The sequence below is a fragment of the Drosophila innubila genome, assembly GCF_004354385.1.
Source record: "Drosophila innubila isolate TH190305 chromosome 3L unlocalized genomic scaffold, UK_Dinn_1.0 0_D_3L, whole genome shotgun sequence".
Classification (NCBI taxonomy): domain Eukaryota; kingdom Metazoa; phylum Arthropoda; class Insecta; order Diptera; family Drosophilidae; genus Drosophila; species Drosophila innubila.
The window spans coordinates 5,655,223-5,669,154 of record NW_022995376.1 but is presented as its reverse complement, the minus strand read 5'-3'; the positions used below and the strand labels follow the sequence as shown (position 1 = coordinate 5,669,154).

The following is a 13,932-nucleotide window of genomic DNA, read 5'->3' as shown; positions in this document are numbered from 1 at the left end:
AGCACAGTTGCAATTTTATGTAGCTTCGAAAACACCTCGAAATTTTTTAAATGAATGCCTTTTAACTAAAAATGAGCTTAATCTGAAAGTTTAATTTTGAAAGTACCTGGAAAATAAAGCTAAAAGCATATTTAAGCTTTCGTTTGAAAAGTAATACTCACAATAAACTTGAACTAAAAATGAGCTTTAATTTTAATCTTAGCTTTGGAAGTACATGAAAACTTTTGTACTTAAGTAAAATATGACATCAAATATTAGTTTTTTCATCAAAAATAAATTTAAAGCTCTTGAAAGACTTAAACATAACTTAGAAATGAAATTTATCTTTGAAAGCTGCTAAGAGCTTTATATTAAAACGTAACTTAAAGCTATAAAAGCAAAATTGAATAAAACTGTTATTATAAAAGTTTTGCAGATGAAACTTACCAAAGCTCTATTTAAGCAAAATGCTCCCTAAAGCTAGCTTAAGCCAATTTACCATATTTAGACCGCTTTTCAGCTAATGTCATTGCAGCACCTGTTTAAATTGTGAGCGAGTCTAAAAGCTGAACAATTTCATCACTCATTATTTATGTCTATTTGGCACTTTGTTGTTTTCTATGCAAATGCGGCCGACGAAATGCCCAAAAGGCACGCCCACAAAGCCCACAACGCCCACACAACCGCAGCAGGAAAAACTGATTTTATGCTAGCCAAAAATTTTTATGCAAATACGAATAGAGTGAAAAAAGAATAAAAAAAGCACATCCTTGCAACGGAATATGGCTGCAGGATACTTTTATGCTACAGAGACAGGTCAGAGAGGGGGAGGGAAGGGAAGGAAAGGGGAAGGAAGGGTTGAGGGCGAGCTGGGCAATGAGTTTTTGAGCCAAAAGTTGAATTGTGCATCGACAATTTCTCTGACTCGTTCTGTGTGTGTGTGCGTGTGTGTGTGTTCGTTTTCGACTGTCTGTGTGGTATGCACTTGTCTAGACGTTGGCTAGACAGTGTAAAACCGAACAACAACAACAACAGCTACAACAAGAGAGTACAAAAAAAGAGAGAGACAGAATAAAAGCCGAAAACGAAATAGTACAAGCCAACAACAATTACAGCCAAAAATGCCAGCGACAAAACGAAACGAATTGCAGGCAACATTGGCCACATACATACATTGGGTGCTTCAAGCTCCCCCTCTCTCTTTCTCCAATTCTCTGCTGACAGAGACAAATTTTGACAAATTTCAGTGAATACAATTTTAAACATTTGTTGAATTTACAATGTATTCATTCGGACATATGCAACTAGGTAGAAACTACAATAGGATTTTAAGCTACTCCATTTTGGATTCGTCTCCATCTTCCTCTCCTTCTTCTTCTTCTTCTTATGCCGCGCCATACTTCTTGCGAATGTAGGGTGGCGGCAGCGGGGCCAGCAGATTTTTGGGCTGTATGCTAATGGTGACGAGTTCCTGATCCCCAAGACGACACGCCTGCACCAGATGCTGTGAAAGATAGAAACACAATTGAATTGAATTGAAAATAATTTGTTATTAATTATGATAAAATTGACATTCCGCAAGGAAATCGGTTAATATTTGACAAAGTTATGGCAGTTCGAAGTTATTGATAAAGTGACCAAAATATCGAATTTTCTAAGTAATTAAGATTTTGATGCAGAATCAAAATAGAGGCCAAATAATGATCAAAATGATATTCCGCATGAAAATCGGTTAAGTTTTGGCAAAGTTATGAGAGTTCGAAGTTATTGATAAAGTGTTAAGGGGTAGGTATGGAAAAATATGACAGTGATGACCAAAATATCGAATTTTCTAAGTAATTAAGATTTTGATGCAGAATCAAAATAGAGGCCAAATAATGATCAAAATGGTATTCCACATTAAAATCGGTTAAGTTTTGGCAAAGTTATGAGAGTTCGAAGTTATTGATAAAGTGTAAGTGAGAAATTATTTCTAAATAATTTTGTCTTTTAAATTGGAGTTTTTTACAACAAGTTTCTTAGCTCAATGCTTCTTAATATTTTCCCTTATTTTAATGTTATTAGTATTTTTTGGCAATCTTCTAATAGGTAATCCTTAAGCAGTTGCATGAACTCGTCACTCACCTGGCGCATAAGACTCATTTTGAAGGTATAACGGCGCACACTTTTGTTGACTGCTTCCTCATTTGCAATACTGAGACGCTTGGTCTTGCTGCTGGGCGACTTGAGGGAATCATCCTTCCTGTCAAGGCTCTGCAGGACATAGAAGTGCATCTCGTTGTAGGCGATGACAATGTTGGGATTTTGTGGATCCAAGAGAAGACCCTTGATGCAATGCGTCCGTGAGCTGCCCACAAAATGCTTGCCAGTTTCGCAGACAAAACAACGAGCCGACAGATCGTAGTCGACAATGCGTCCATTGGCATAGGCAACCACCAGACGTGGACTGTTCTCGTGCATGGCCAGCGCTGTGGTTCCAGCCTTATAGCGTGGCAAGTTGAGCAAATGCTTTGACTCCTTGCCATTGAGTTGCCAAACGGCAATCAGATGATTGGAGGTGGCTACAACGAGGTAGTTGCCACAAGGCGACACCAACACATGGCTAATGGGTGACTTGAGTTCAGCACTCAGATAAACGCTGTACAGGAAGTTAACCTGATTCTTTTTAAGCTCAAAACAACGCAGTTCTCGACTCTCTGCGTGGATCAGAAACAGCTGGTTGCTCTTGGAGAAGCTGATATGGCTGGCCACCTCCAGTTCAGCGGGCAGATTCTCCGTCAGTCGCTCCACGGCCAGAGGATTAGCTTTCAGGCGACTCAAGCGCAGCTCATCGACTGTGGAGTAACAAATCCAGGAGCTATCGGGTGAAATGGCAGCTGCCTGTATAAACTTGGTGGCTCCCACGTTGAGTTGAATCAGCTTATCGGGTGTCTGCAGCAGCTGAAGCCCTCCGGCACCTCCAATGCTGGTTTGCTTATGTGTATTCTCTTGCGGCACACCCAATTTCCACAGATGCAGGCTTTGTGGATAACGCAGCAGCAGTAAATTGGCACTAGGAGCTACACTAGCAACTGGACCTGGCAGAAAGGGTGCGTATTTGGTGATAGCTCCGCTCGTCTTGGAAATGGATGTAATACAGAGAAGGCCATCCTCGCCAGCAGATATAACATGGTCATCCACAACAATCAGCGACTTTACATAGTGATTGTGAGCTTCACGTTGCAAAAACTTGATCCAACGATCGCAAACGGATTCCTCACGCTTAATCTGTGTCTTGCTGAGCACACGGATCAATGGTGGCTCCTTGCCGCTGCACACCAGACGATCCTCCTTCTCGTTAATGGCCAGCGCAAAGACATTGGCATCCAGCACCTGGTTGGCCTCCAATTGTGTGGCATTGGCGCCATTCCACACGGTCACAAAGCCAGCTGAATCACCCGCAATGATGGTGTTATTACTGAGCACGAGTAAAGAGTGCACAATCACAAACTTGCTGGACAGTGTCATGGTGTGCAGTGTTGTTCCCTTGCTGACACTCCAAATGCGCACAGCGCCCACGGAGCCAGTGATTAGTCTCACACCCGGTTTGTCAAACTTGCAGCAGAGCACGCGTCCCATTTGTTTGTTAAACAGTGTTTTGTAGTTAATCTCGTCGTTCTCTATGCTCATTATGTTAATGTGTCCCTCCTCGGAGCCGACAGCCAGTTCTGTTTCATCGCTGTTTATATCCAGGCACCACAGTGCATTGCCCGTGGGTGACTGTTCGCAGCGTGGCTGCAGACTCTCCAAATCCCACTCGATCAGCTTCCCCGACAATCCCACGGAGAAGAGACGCTTGCTTGCCCAGGCCAATTCTTCCACTGCCGTCTCGGACGTCAATTGTATAACACGATCCAGATACGGTGCATAATTCATATCCCACAATTCAATGGAGCCATCCTCGCTAGCAATTTCAACAATTAATATTCAACTTTGCTTATTTTAAAATGAAATCAACTTGAACTCACCGGCTGAGCGCCAAACATTTCAGCACTTTACTATAGGCCAGACTCACTATGGCGCGCGGCTTTATTGTGTAGAAGCGCACATTGTGCACATTGGCGATTCCTTTTGACTTGGCTTTCATTGTGAAGCGGGCTTAAATTTAAAGTTTTTATTTTTAAAAACACATTCACACGTGCAGCGAGCGTGTTGTGTTAGTGCTGCCAACTTTCTTAGAGCTGCTGCTGGTGTTGCCAGCTTGCTGCAACCGCGATGTAAACAATGCCATTCACAGCGACTGCAAACAATAGCAAGTGATATCGATATGCACGACTCATCGTTTAGGGAGTGATCACAAAACGCAGAACGGCGCTTTAAATAAATTTTAATTAGTTATTTTTGCAAATAATTTGACAAAAAATTAACCATTTGTTAAACATTTTTAATTTGATATTAGATAAAATAAAAGTGAGGGAGCCTTGGAAATTGATTACAAAGTGTAAAAATGAGCATGAATACGTGAACCAAGCCTGCCAGCCCTTTTATTGTTACGGCATGACTTTAAAAACAAGTTGGCAGCACTGTGCGCAACTAAACAAAGGGAAATGGGGGTGGTTTGGTGTTGTTGAAAGAAAAAGGAATTCATAATTGCTAATTGAATTAATAATAATTGATGACTGTGTAAATTAGTAAACAACGTGCACGTTTTAGAGCATGCAATAACAATCAGCAATCACACACAATGCAGAGCAACAACATGGCAAAGTCAATCTGGAGCTGGAGTTTCCTTTTGTTGTTCCTCTTGGTTCTCGGAACTCCGGCGATATCCTCGCGGGTTCTGGAGTTGAGTGACCGCTTCATCGATGTGCGCCACGAGGGTCAGTGGCTGGTCATGTTCTATGCGCCATGGTGTGGCTATTGCAAGAAAACGGAGCCAATCTTCGCTCTGGTCGCACAAGCGTTGCATGCTACCAATGTACGAGTGGGACGGCTGGATTGCACCAAGTATCCGGCGGCAGCAAGGGAGTTTAAGGTGCGTGGCTATCCCACCATCATGTTCATCAAGGGCAACATGGAGTTCAGCTATGCCGGTGACCGCAGCAAGGATGAGCTCGTCGATTACGCCCTGCGCATGTCCGGTCCGCCCGTACAGCTGGTCACCCGCACCGAGAGCGTGGACATGCTCAAGGGCTCCCACACCATATTCTTCATGTTCGTGGGCGAGCAACAGGGCGTGGTCTGGGACACGTATTATGCAGCTGCCGAGGGTTATCAGGAGCACGGATTCTTCTATGCCACCAGCGAGGACATTGCAGCCCAGCACTTTGACTTTGAGAAACTGCCAGCGGTGATTGTCTACAAGGAGGAGCAGCATCACTTCTATCCACACGGCCACGTTGCCCATCAAATGGATCCCAATGATGTCAACGAAACCATCTTCCAGTGGGTCAATGTGGAGCGTTTCACACTCTTCCCCAAGGTGACCCGCTTCAACATCCACCAGCTGCTCAAGACCAAGAAGTACTTGGTTCTCGCTGTGGTGCAGGAGGACAAATTGAGTCAGATTGCCACCCATGAGCTGGAATTCCGCGACATGGTCGAGGGCGTCATTCGCAAACATCGTCCGCGTTATCATGACAAATTTCAGTTTGGCTGGGTGAGTAATCTACTACTTCTATAAGAATTCCGATCAAACATACTTATAAGAATGACTCAAACATGGGAAAACACCTAAGAGCAATCTTAAATTAGGAGTTTAAATTAAGCAATTCATTTGGGATACAATAATTAGGAAATTTAAATAAGTACCGAAATACTATATTTAAAATTCAAAAACTAAGAAAAAACTAAGCAAATAATTAGTTAGTATTAGAAAAAAAATACCCTTAACTTTTCTTCAGTTACTTTTCAATTTTTTTTCGAATAATGATATACATTTTCATGACCATCCAGGAATATTTAGATATTTTGATTATATTATGAAGAATTAAGATAAGAAAGACCTCAAATATGAATTTAATTTCCGGCTTTTCTTATTTTCTCTCCTTTTTATTAATTTTTCCTTACCTGATTGTTGTCTTCCCAATTTTCTTTGCCATTTTATTCATTTTCTAATAACAACATTCCCAATTTAAGTTATTAAATTTTAGTTTCCAACTTACATTGTTTCTAGTTTTAATTTCTTAAGTTATTTTAAAAACTTTTGACTTCTTGGGACTATTTTTCGGCATTCTTATAGCAAATCGAGTAAACCAAGTGATAATTCCTATTTAAAACCGTTCCTTTGCAGATTGGCGAACCATCTATAGCACATTCCATAATCTTGGATCAATTGCCGACGCCTCATCTGATTGCACTTAACTCCACGACACAGCATCATTATATACCCGACGACGATCCAATACAGATGACGCCCCAGGCTCTGCATTTATTCCTGGAGTCAATTAATAATGAGAGCGCCACAGTCTACGGCGGAGACACCTACTTTGTCCGTGTGAATCGTGCGCTCTTCGAGGTGAAGAGATCGCTGCGTGAGATGTGGAAGGGTAATCCGGTGCTGACAACTGTCATCTTTGGACTTCCACTCGGATTTCTGTCACTGATCATGTATTCCATATTCTGTGGCGATTGTCTGGTCTCTGAAGAGGAACAGGAGGAGGATCACGAGAAGAGGGAGTAAAGTTGAAGTAGAAGAAGGAAGCAGATTCATCTCATTGTTAGTGCAATTTTCACTAAGCCAAATCTAGTCTTATTTTAATCACATTAAATGGCATTTGCTTATAGAAGAACTCTTGTTCAGAATTCGAATTCCTTTCTTGGCTGTTGGCATCATTTTTTGTAAGAATTATAAATGTATCCATAGAGATTTGAGAGTTTCGAGAGCTCGATGTGTGTTTTTTTTAATTTAATAAACATAGTTGGTAATTACCATGATCTAAAGCACGTGTGTTTGTGTGTGAATTGTATGTATCAGTTTCAGTTTCAGTATCGGTGTAAAAGGAAAACTTAAGTTAGCATTTGACTTATCAAACAATCTCCAATCAGCAACCATAATCCTCATCATCATCGCTGTCGATGGCTGCACGGCGTCTGTCGTACTTCACGGTGGATTTACTCTGTGGCATTTGGGCATTCACGCTCTCCAGGATGCTCACGAACTGGGCGTCGTCCAGCTTGCCACGCACTTGACCCATCTGCGCCATGCGAATCACCATGTTCTCGAACATCTGAGCTTTGTCCGGTTTGCTCACTTTCAGTGTGTTTACTGTAATGTTAAGGAATCGAAAACAAAAATTAATTGAAATAAAAATTACTTTAATTTTAATGAAATAATGTATATGGGTCCTTTAAGGAACAGCTCAAGGATTATTTTTTTATTATATTATTATTTTATAATTAATTTTGGTAACTTTAAAGCTTAACTATCTTAAGTTACACGTTAGAAAAATAATTTTGTTTATTATTTTAAGTAATAAACAAACAAAATTGTGATTTTTTAATGTTGTCAAAGCAATTACTTGACTAACTGTATGATTACATACTTATTCTCTAATAGTTACTCATAAGAACAACTTAAATATTTGTAATTGTCTAGTTTTTTTTTAAATATACATATATATAAATAAATAGGTGAAATTTTTTATTTTATCACAATAATTACATGATTAACTGTAGGATTATTACGGCTTACTTATTTTAAGTTACTTATTAAAACAAGTTAATAATAATAAATTTATTATATTAAATAAACAAATATGTGAATCTTTTAATTTTGTCACAACAATTACTTGACTAACTGTAGGATTACTTACGGCGGGCGCGTGCTTGTTGGTCTAGCACTTGGGAGAGGATTGAGTGCTTCATTTCCTCCTGGGCGCGCATCTGCTCCTGCTGGGCCTGTTGCTTCTCGGCATCGTTGCCACCGCCGCCACCCTGCGTGTTCAATGGAAAGGTATATTAGTCAGCAGATACCCTTTCTTTCACAGATGCGGCAACAGCGCCAATCAACAACAACAATAAAAACAACAACAAAGATAATGAGTCATGCATTGCTATAGAGCACTGTGAACCAGGCGAATGACATTTAGCCAAATTCTCTGCTTAATTTCCTTGTGTCTCAGCCGCATTGCAACTTCTCAATTTGTATTTTGTGTCTATTTTTGGCATTTGGCAAATCACGAATCCAGCGGCAAGTGAACAAAATCACATTGTCCCCTTATTTGTTACTTACGAATTGCGACATGCGCTGTGCGCGTAGTGCATCTAAATCTCCGTCCGACATGTTAAAGGCTCCTCTTTTTTGTTTATTTTAACAAAGTTTTGTATAAAAAATTAAACATGCACTCCAATTTCTCCGGCAGGCAGTGTAATATCAGACAGACGAATCTAATATCGAGTAACTATGAATATATATCGATTTTTGTGTGTGAATGGTTGGTTTTGAAGAAGAAGAGTATCGTTAATAGTATCGATATTAATATTAAATATCGATAAAATGCATTTCATTGCATGCTATTGGCGGGAAAATAAGAAGAAGAGTACAGAAACAATCAAACAGCTGTGCTTACAAGTTGCTCTTAAAAGAAAAACGTAAATTGTTTAAAAGAAGTGGTGAATTTGGTAAACAATTGGTGAAAATGACTTCGCCGTTGGAAAATCTTGAAACTCAGCTGGAAATGTTCATCGAGAATGTGCGGCAAATACGCATAATCGTCAGCGACTTTCAACCGCAGGGACAGAATGTACTCAACCAGAAAATGTAAGAAGTATACTAATTTATATTTTCTGTTTATGCTTATTTACATACTTTGTGGAAATTGCAGCAACAGTCTGGTCACTGGCCTCCAGGAAATTGACAAGTTGCGGCCACAGGTGCAGGATGTGTATGTGCCATTTGAGGTGTTCTTCGACTACATCGACCAGGACAAGAATCCCCAACTGTACACAAAGGACTGTGTAGAGAAGGCGCTGGCGAAGAATGAAGAAGTGAAGGGCAAAATCGAGAGCTTGAAGAAGTTTAAGTCAAATCTACTACTGGAATTATACAAGACATTTCCCACAGAGATGAACAACTACCGAGCATATAGAAAAGACTCGATCTAGGCAATAGAAAATGCACATAATAATAAGACTCATTTGTATGTTTTTTAAGTGAAAATATATGCATCTATGTACTTAGATAATGTCCTTAATGGGAGCGGGCTGTATCATAATTTAGTGTTATTTTCTGTCTCTGTTATTGACGTACAGTTCCCACATCCTGAATCTGTAAGCCTGTATTAGAGGGGGCTTCGGGGTGGTGGCAGGAATTGTGTTGTAATTTCAAATCGTCCATTTGGCAAATTTTTTTCACAAGGCTCCAGTGGCGCAATTGGTTAGCGCACGGTACTTATAATCAGTAACTGTGTATGAGCAATGCCGGGGTTGTGAGTTCGAGCCTCACCTGGAGCAGCAGCAGCGATTTGTTGTGTTGCTTACTTTTTTTTTATTTATAATATGTATTTAACATTTTTTTTAAATTTCAAATTTGCACACTCATACAATTGCATACAATACGCGGCTAAATTGCTAAAATGAATTAAATGCGTTTGCTTTAAGTTTATGTGAGCAACAGTGCTGCCAGACTGTCGGCATAATGTAGTCTGCCAGCTGTTTTTTGTTTTGGCAGCTTGTGTAATTAGTAACTCAATATTTCTCATAAAATGCGCAGTGTTGTTGCTGTTCTAAAAACTGGTTTTAGTGGATTACAATGTCCACCAACGATCAGACGGAATATCGGGTATTATAGTTATCAACAGGTGCGCTATGTGTCACTGTCTTCCAACATTGTTTGCTGGAACTGCCAAAAGCCTGGAAAGCAAATGATATGTGAGGATTGTGGAAGCTTACAGGATGTGGATGATAAAATTGCAAGTAGCCAATAGAATGTTTGAATGCATTATTAATATAAATATTTGTAATTGTAGAACTACTTTGATTTATTGGAATTTCCTAAAACATTTGCCGTGCATTCTCAAGAGCTGACGCAGCGGTTTCGTCAGCTTCAAACACATGTGCATCCGGATAAATACAGCAACAAGTGAGTAGTTTTTTAAGAGAAAGAATGCGATACTCGATACTCATTAGAATATTCAACAGAACCTCACGGGAGCAGACGAATTCCGCGGATTGGAGTTCACTGATAAACAAGGCCTACAAGACGTTATCAGCGCCCGTGGAACGTGGCCAGTATATGTTGCAGCTGGAGGGTGAGGAGATGCCAAAAGACAACAGTGCATTAAATACAACATTTCTCATTGCCATGATGGAACGCAACGAGGAGGTGGAGGAGGCGGAAGACAGCGCTGCCTTGGAACAGCTAAATACGGTCATAGCCAAGGAACTGGAAACAAATGCACTGCAGCTTTCCACACATTTCCAGGCAAACGACTTGGCTGCAGTGAAGGCAACACTTGTGGAAATGAAATATCTGCATAGCATACAAAGCAGCATCAAAAGGAAACAACAACTACTGATGTCCCTCTGAATTAGGGATGAGTTGAGTTGATCGGTCATCGATAGGTGCGAGCAACGCTAAGTTGGCTGCGCCAGTGGACAGTGGACGATAAAACAGCTGATAACAGTGCGAGCGACCAAAAGGGTTTCCAGTGATGATCGATTAAAAAATATGTGTGTGTGATGAAAAATCACAGGTGTCGTTGACAAGCTGCTGTTAATTATTGTTGTAAATTACTTGCGGTCGTAAAGTGCAAATGGCAAAACGTAATGTACAAAACGAGCAAACAAGTTTTTTTTTCTCTCTGTCTCTCCTATTTCCCGGTTTTCTTAGCGGCAACTAAAGCTGGCCCAAAAAGCAGATAAAAGTTCCCCTGCACCTGTGAAAACGACAAATCATTGCTTGGTGATAGTATTATAATCGATGTATGCCCACATACGACGAGTATAGTGTACACACACACACACATGCAGTCAAGTGTGACGCAAACACCCGCAGACCTGCATACAGACATACACACACATACACTCGTACTTTCGACAATAGTGTGGTATTTTTGCCAGATATTTGTAGCGCAAATTGAATTTAAATTGGAAACGCTTCTTGTTTCGCAATGTCAGTACTATTTAGTTCATTGAGCGAACTGCGCACAGAAACTAGACTGGAAAATGACGAGGATACTTTGCTTATTTGGGTGCCTAGCAGTTCTATATCTTATAACACCCACGATTGCCGATGTGGATGGAACTGTGTCGCCAATCATTGGCATCCTGGCACAGGAAGTGCATTCCGATAGCAAAATCGCCCTGCAATATAATGCTACCAGCTATATTGCCGCCTCATATGTGAAATTTGTGGAGGGTGCGGGTGGCAGAGTGGTTCCCATTTGGTGAGTGAGATTCGAACTTGAGATTTGAAATTAAAATAGAAATTGAGACTGACACTGGCAACTGATAATCACATGCACCTTATCAAGTCGGACCCTAAATTATAGTAATGCCACTTTTGTTGTTAAGATGTTTTATAATTTACTATCTGTGTTTGTTTGCCTGACAATCGCGATAAGTCCGCCTTTGTCAGGAAAATTTTATTATTATTGTACTGGTCATAATTTCCTAACGTTTCCCCTTTCCTTTCACCCCTCTCTTTGTCTATCTCTCCATAGGATCGGTCGTAATCAGAGCTACTATGAGAAGCTGTTGCAGAACATCAATGGGTGAGTTGCAATAATATTTATATTTATTTAGTTTATTTATATAAAATATTTATTTTGTTTTTAAATATATTAAAATTATTTAAAGCTTACTTATTTATTTATTTAAAACTTAAGAAATACAATAATATTTTTATTTAATTGTTTTATTACTATAAATTTTTATTTTGTTTTTAAATATATTTAAATTATTTTAAATTTACCTTTTTATTTATTTAAAGTTTAAGAAATACGATTTAAATTAATAATTTTAAATAATTATACTAGATACCCTTAGAGTCTGAAATTTGAACTATTCGAACAATTGTTTTTACTAGATTGTACATGACTCAGCCTTTTTGTAAGCCCATATGTTTAAAAGATTGTTTTTATAAGAAATACTATACAAATTCGAAGAAACTTTGTTGTTCATATATCGAATGATTAATGACAGCTTATGAGGGTTTCAAATATTTTAATGGTATTAGCTTAAAGTATTAATATACGGTGGTTTTTTTTTATTTGAAGGGGAAGGTAATTTTGTCATTCTTATTAAACGGTGTGTATTTATTATAATATTTCATTCAAGACTTGGCAAGGTGGGGAAATGAACCCAGGTTTTTGAACTAAAAAAGTTCTATTTGACCAATTTTTTTCTTGTTGACATATAAAATTGGATCAAACAAATATATGTTTAAAATACTAATGCAGTATCATAAATTCATTAATTATCTTCGGTTTGATATCAATTTTTTTATAATAATAATAACTATCTTTAATTGATTGATTTTCTCTATACAGTGTACTGTTGCCTGGTGGTGCAACCTGGTTCAATCAGACTAATGGCTATGGCGATGCTGGCGGGCACCTGATCAGGATTGCCAAGCAGATCAACGATAATGGCACCTTCTTCCCAGTGTGGGGCACATGCCTCGGCATGGAACTGCTCGTTTTTAAAATGGCCAATGGCATTGAGACGCGCAGTGACTGCGAATCCTTGGGAGAAGCACTGCCCCTGGAATTCAAACAGGGTAAGATACGAAGTGCGAATATCTGAGATAATCACAGCTATTAAAGATTTACATATCTTTTGTAGATTACAAACAGAGTCGCCTCTTTGAAGGTGCAAGCGATGAGGTTATAACAGCACTGACTAATGAAAATATCACCTACAACTATCATCGTTATTGCTATACGGAGAAGAGCTTTGATGGACCACCACTGAACAACTCCTGGCGCATAATGTCCCTGAACCACGATATACATGGCGCTGAGTTCGTCTCCTCCATTGAGCATCTAAAATATCCGTTTTATGGCGTCCAATTTCATCCTGAGAAACCTCTTTATGAATTCGTTAGTGCCAAAATTCCACATACCGACTCGGCGGTGAAGAGTTCCCAGTATTTTGCCGATTTCTTTATCAGCCAGGCGCGTCAGAATCCTCACAAATTCGTCAATAGCACAGAACAGCTGAGATCATTAATATACAACTATAATCCAAAATATACAATGCTTATGGGTTCCGGTTATGTTCAGCAATATCTCTTCAACTTGGAAGCTGGCGATGGCTATGGCGGCGATGATGATAGTCCCTATCCCCAGCCCTATCCTTATCCTCCTAAGGGCGGCGGCGCTGCAACACAGACTATCGAACTCGTCACCGTTGCGGCATGCGCTTTTTCTGCGCTCTGTGCCACAAAGAAAAATTAATAGTGAGCAATCACAGTTTATTTAAAAATCTTTTTTTTTTGTTTTTTTTTGTGTTTATTTATCAATAAATATGGCTATAACTAAAATACGCATTGATTTTTATTAACATTTATTAACTTGTCTAGTAATGAGTAATATTTATTACTCTAATCTAATCTTGAGTATGTTTCTTTCATTTCGAAGAATCGTCATATTTAACAGCATGTGCCACTTCTGTTATCAATTCAAATTAAAGATGATAAAACTAAAGAATACAAAATGGTGATAGGGATTGGGAAAAATATAATTAAAAATTCAAAGATAATCAAATCGAAATTTAGAGAACAATAAAAAATTAGCAAGAACGGGGCTTTCTAGGTATTCCTTCCTTGCAACAATGAAATTATGAAAAATTTTGAATGCCATAGCCATTCTGAGTTGCTTATCTTACAATTTATTTGCAATAATTTTAAATAATTTTAACCCTTAGTTTCTAATCTTGTGCTAAATAATTTTTGCATTTGTTAGATGTTAAAATAATAAATATTTGAAATATAAAAAAATAATTAAGATATCAGAACAAAAAAACAACGAA

At 39.0% G+C, this 13,932-nt stretch overlaps 6 protein-coding genes and 1 non-coding gene across 7 annotated transcripts; 5 read left to right on the top strand and 2 right to left on the bottom strand.

Annotated features, from left to right (window-relative positions):
• Positions 1 to 1,244: 1,244 nt before the first annotated feature.
• On the bottom strand, positions 1,245 to 4,206 carry LOC117788361 (U3 small nucleolar RNA-associated protein 4 homolog). Its single transcript, XM_034627112.1, has 3 exons — positions 3,987 to 4,206; positions 2,104 to 3,922; positions 1,245 to 1,483 (listed from the first exon to the last, which is right to left on the bottom strand). The coding sequence occupies exons 1-3, from the start codon at positions 4,103 to 4,105 to the stop codon at positions 1,364 to 1,366; spliced, it is 2,058 nt and encodes a 685-aa protein (XP_034483003.1). The 5' UTR covers positions 4,106 to 4,206; the 3' UTR covers positions 1,245 to 1,363.
• A 337-nt stretch (positions 4,207 to 4,543) lies between these two features.
• LOC117787384 (protein disulfide-isomerase TMX3) lies at positions 4,544 to 6,900 on the top strand. Its single transcript, XM_034625892.1, has 2 exons — positions 4,544 to 5,617; positions 6,251 to 6,900. The coding sequence occupies exons 1-2, from the start codon at positions 4,703 to 4,705 to the stop codon at positions 6,638 to 6,640; spliced, it is 1,305 nt and encodes a 434-aa protein (XP_034481783.1). The 5' UTR covers positions 4,544 to 4,702; the 3' UTR covers positions 6,641 to 6,900.
• LOC117787385 (programmed cell death protein 5) lies at positions 6,845 to 8,351 on the bottom strand. Its single transcript, XM_034625893.1, has 3 exons — positions 8,192 to 8,351; positions 7,773 to 7,893; positions 6,845 to 7,225 (listed from the first exon to the last, which is right to left on the bottom strand). The coding sequence occupies exons 1-3, from the start codon at positions 8,240 to 8,242 to the stop codon at positions 7,002 to 7,004; spliced, it is 396 nt and encodes a 131-aa protein (XP_034481784.1). The 5' UTR covers positions 8,243 to 8,351; the 3' UTR covers positions 6,845 to 7,001.
• A 154-nt stretch (positions 8,352 to 8,505) lies between these two features.
• Positions 8,506 to 9,138, top strand: LOC117787192 (mediator of RNA polymerase II transcription subunit 10). Its single transcript, XM_034625644.1, has 2 exons — positions 8,506 to 8,719; positions 8,784 to 9,138. Exons 1-2 carry the CDS (start codon positions 8,598 to 8,600, stop codon positions 9,061 to 9,063), a joined length of 402 nt encoding a protein of 133 aa, XP_034481535.1. The 5' UTR covers positions 8,506 to 8,597; the 3' UTR covers positions 9,064 to 9,138.
• A 178-nt stretch (positions 9,139 to 9,316) lies between these two features.
• Trnai-uau lies at positions 9,317 to 9,411 on the top strand. The gene is made up of 2 exons: positions 9,317 to 9,354; positions 9,376 to 9,411. It is a non-coding gene; the product is annotated as a tRNA-Ile (tRNA).
• A 227-nt stretch (positions 9,412 to 9,638) lies between these two features.
• LOC117787215 (iron-sulfur cluster co-chaperone protein HscB) lies at positions 9,639 to 10,738 on the top strand. The gene is made up of 3 exons (XM_034625681.1): positions 9,639 to 9,869; positions 9,927 to 10,039; positions 10,099 to 10,738. The coding sequence occupies exons 1-3, from the start codon at positions 9,663 to 9,665 to the stop codon at positions 10,484 to 10,486; spliced, it is 708 nt and encodes a 235-aa protein (XP_034481572.1). The 5' UTR covers positions 9,639 to 9,662; the 3' UTR covers positions 10,487 to 10,738.
• Positions 10,739 to 11,063: 325 nt separating this feature from the next.
• Positions 11,064 to 13,440, top strand: LOC117787214 (gamma-glutamyl hydrolase). Its single transcript, XM_034625680.1, has 4 exons — positions 11,064 to 11,345; positions 11,622 to 11,672; positions 12,450 to 12,679; positions 12,745 to 13,440. The coding sequence occupies exons 1-4, from the start codon at positions 11,125 to 11,127 to the stop codon at positions 13,356 to 13,358; spliced, it is 1,116 nt and encodes a 371-aa protein (XP_034481571.1). The 5' UTR covers positions 11,064 to 11,124; the 3' UTR covers positions 13,359 to 13,440.
• The last annotated feature ends 492 nt before the right edge of the window (positions 13,441 to 13,932 follow it).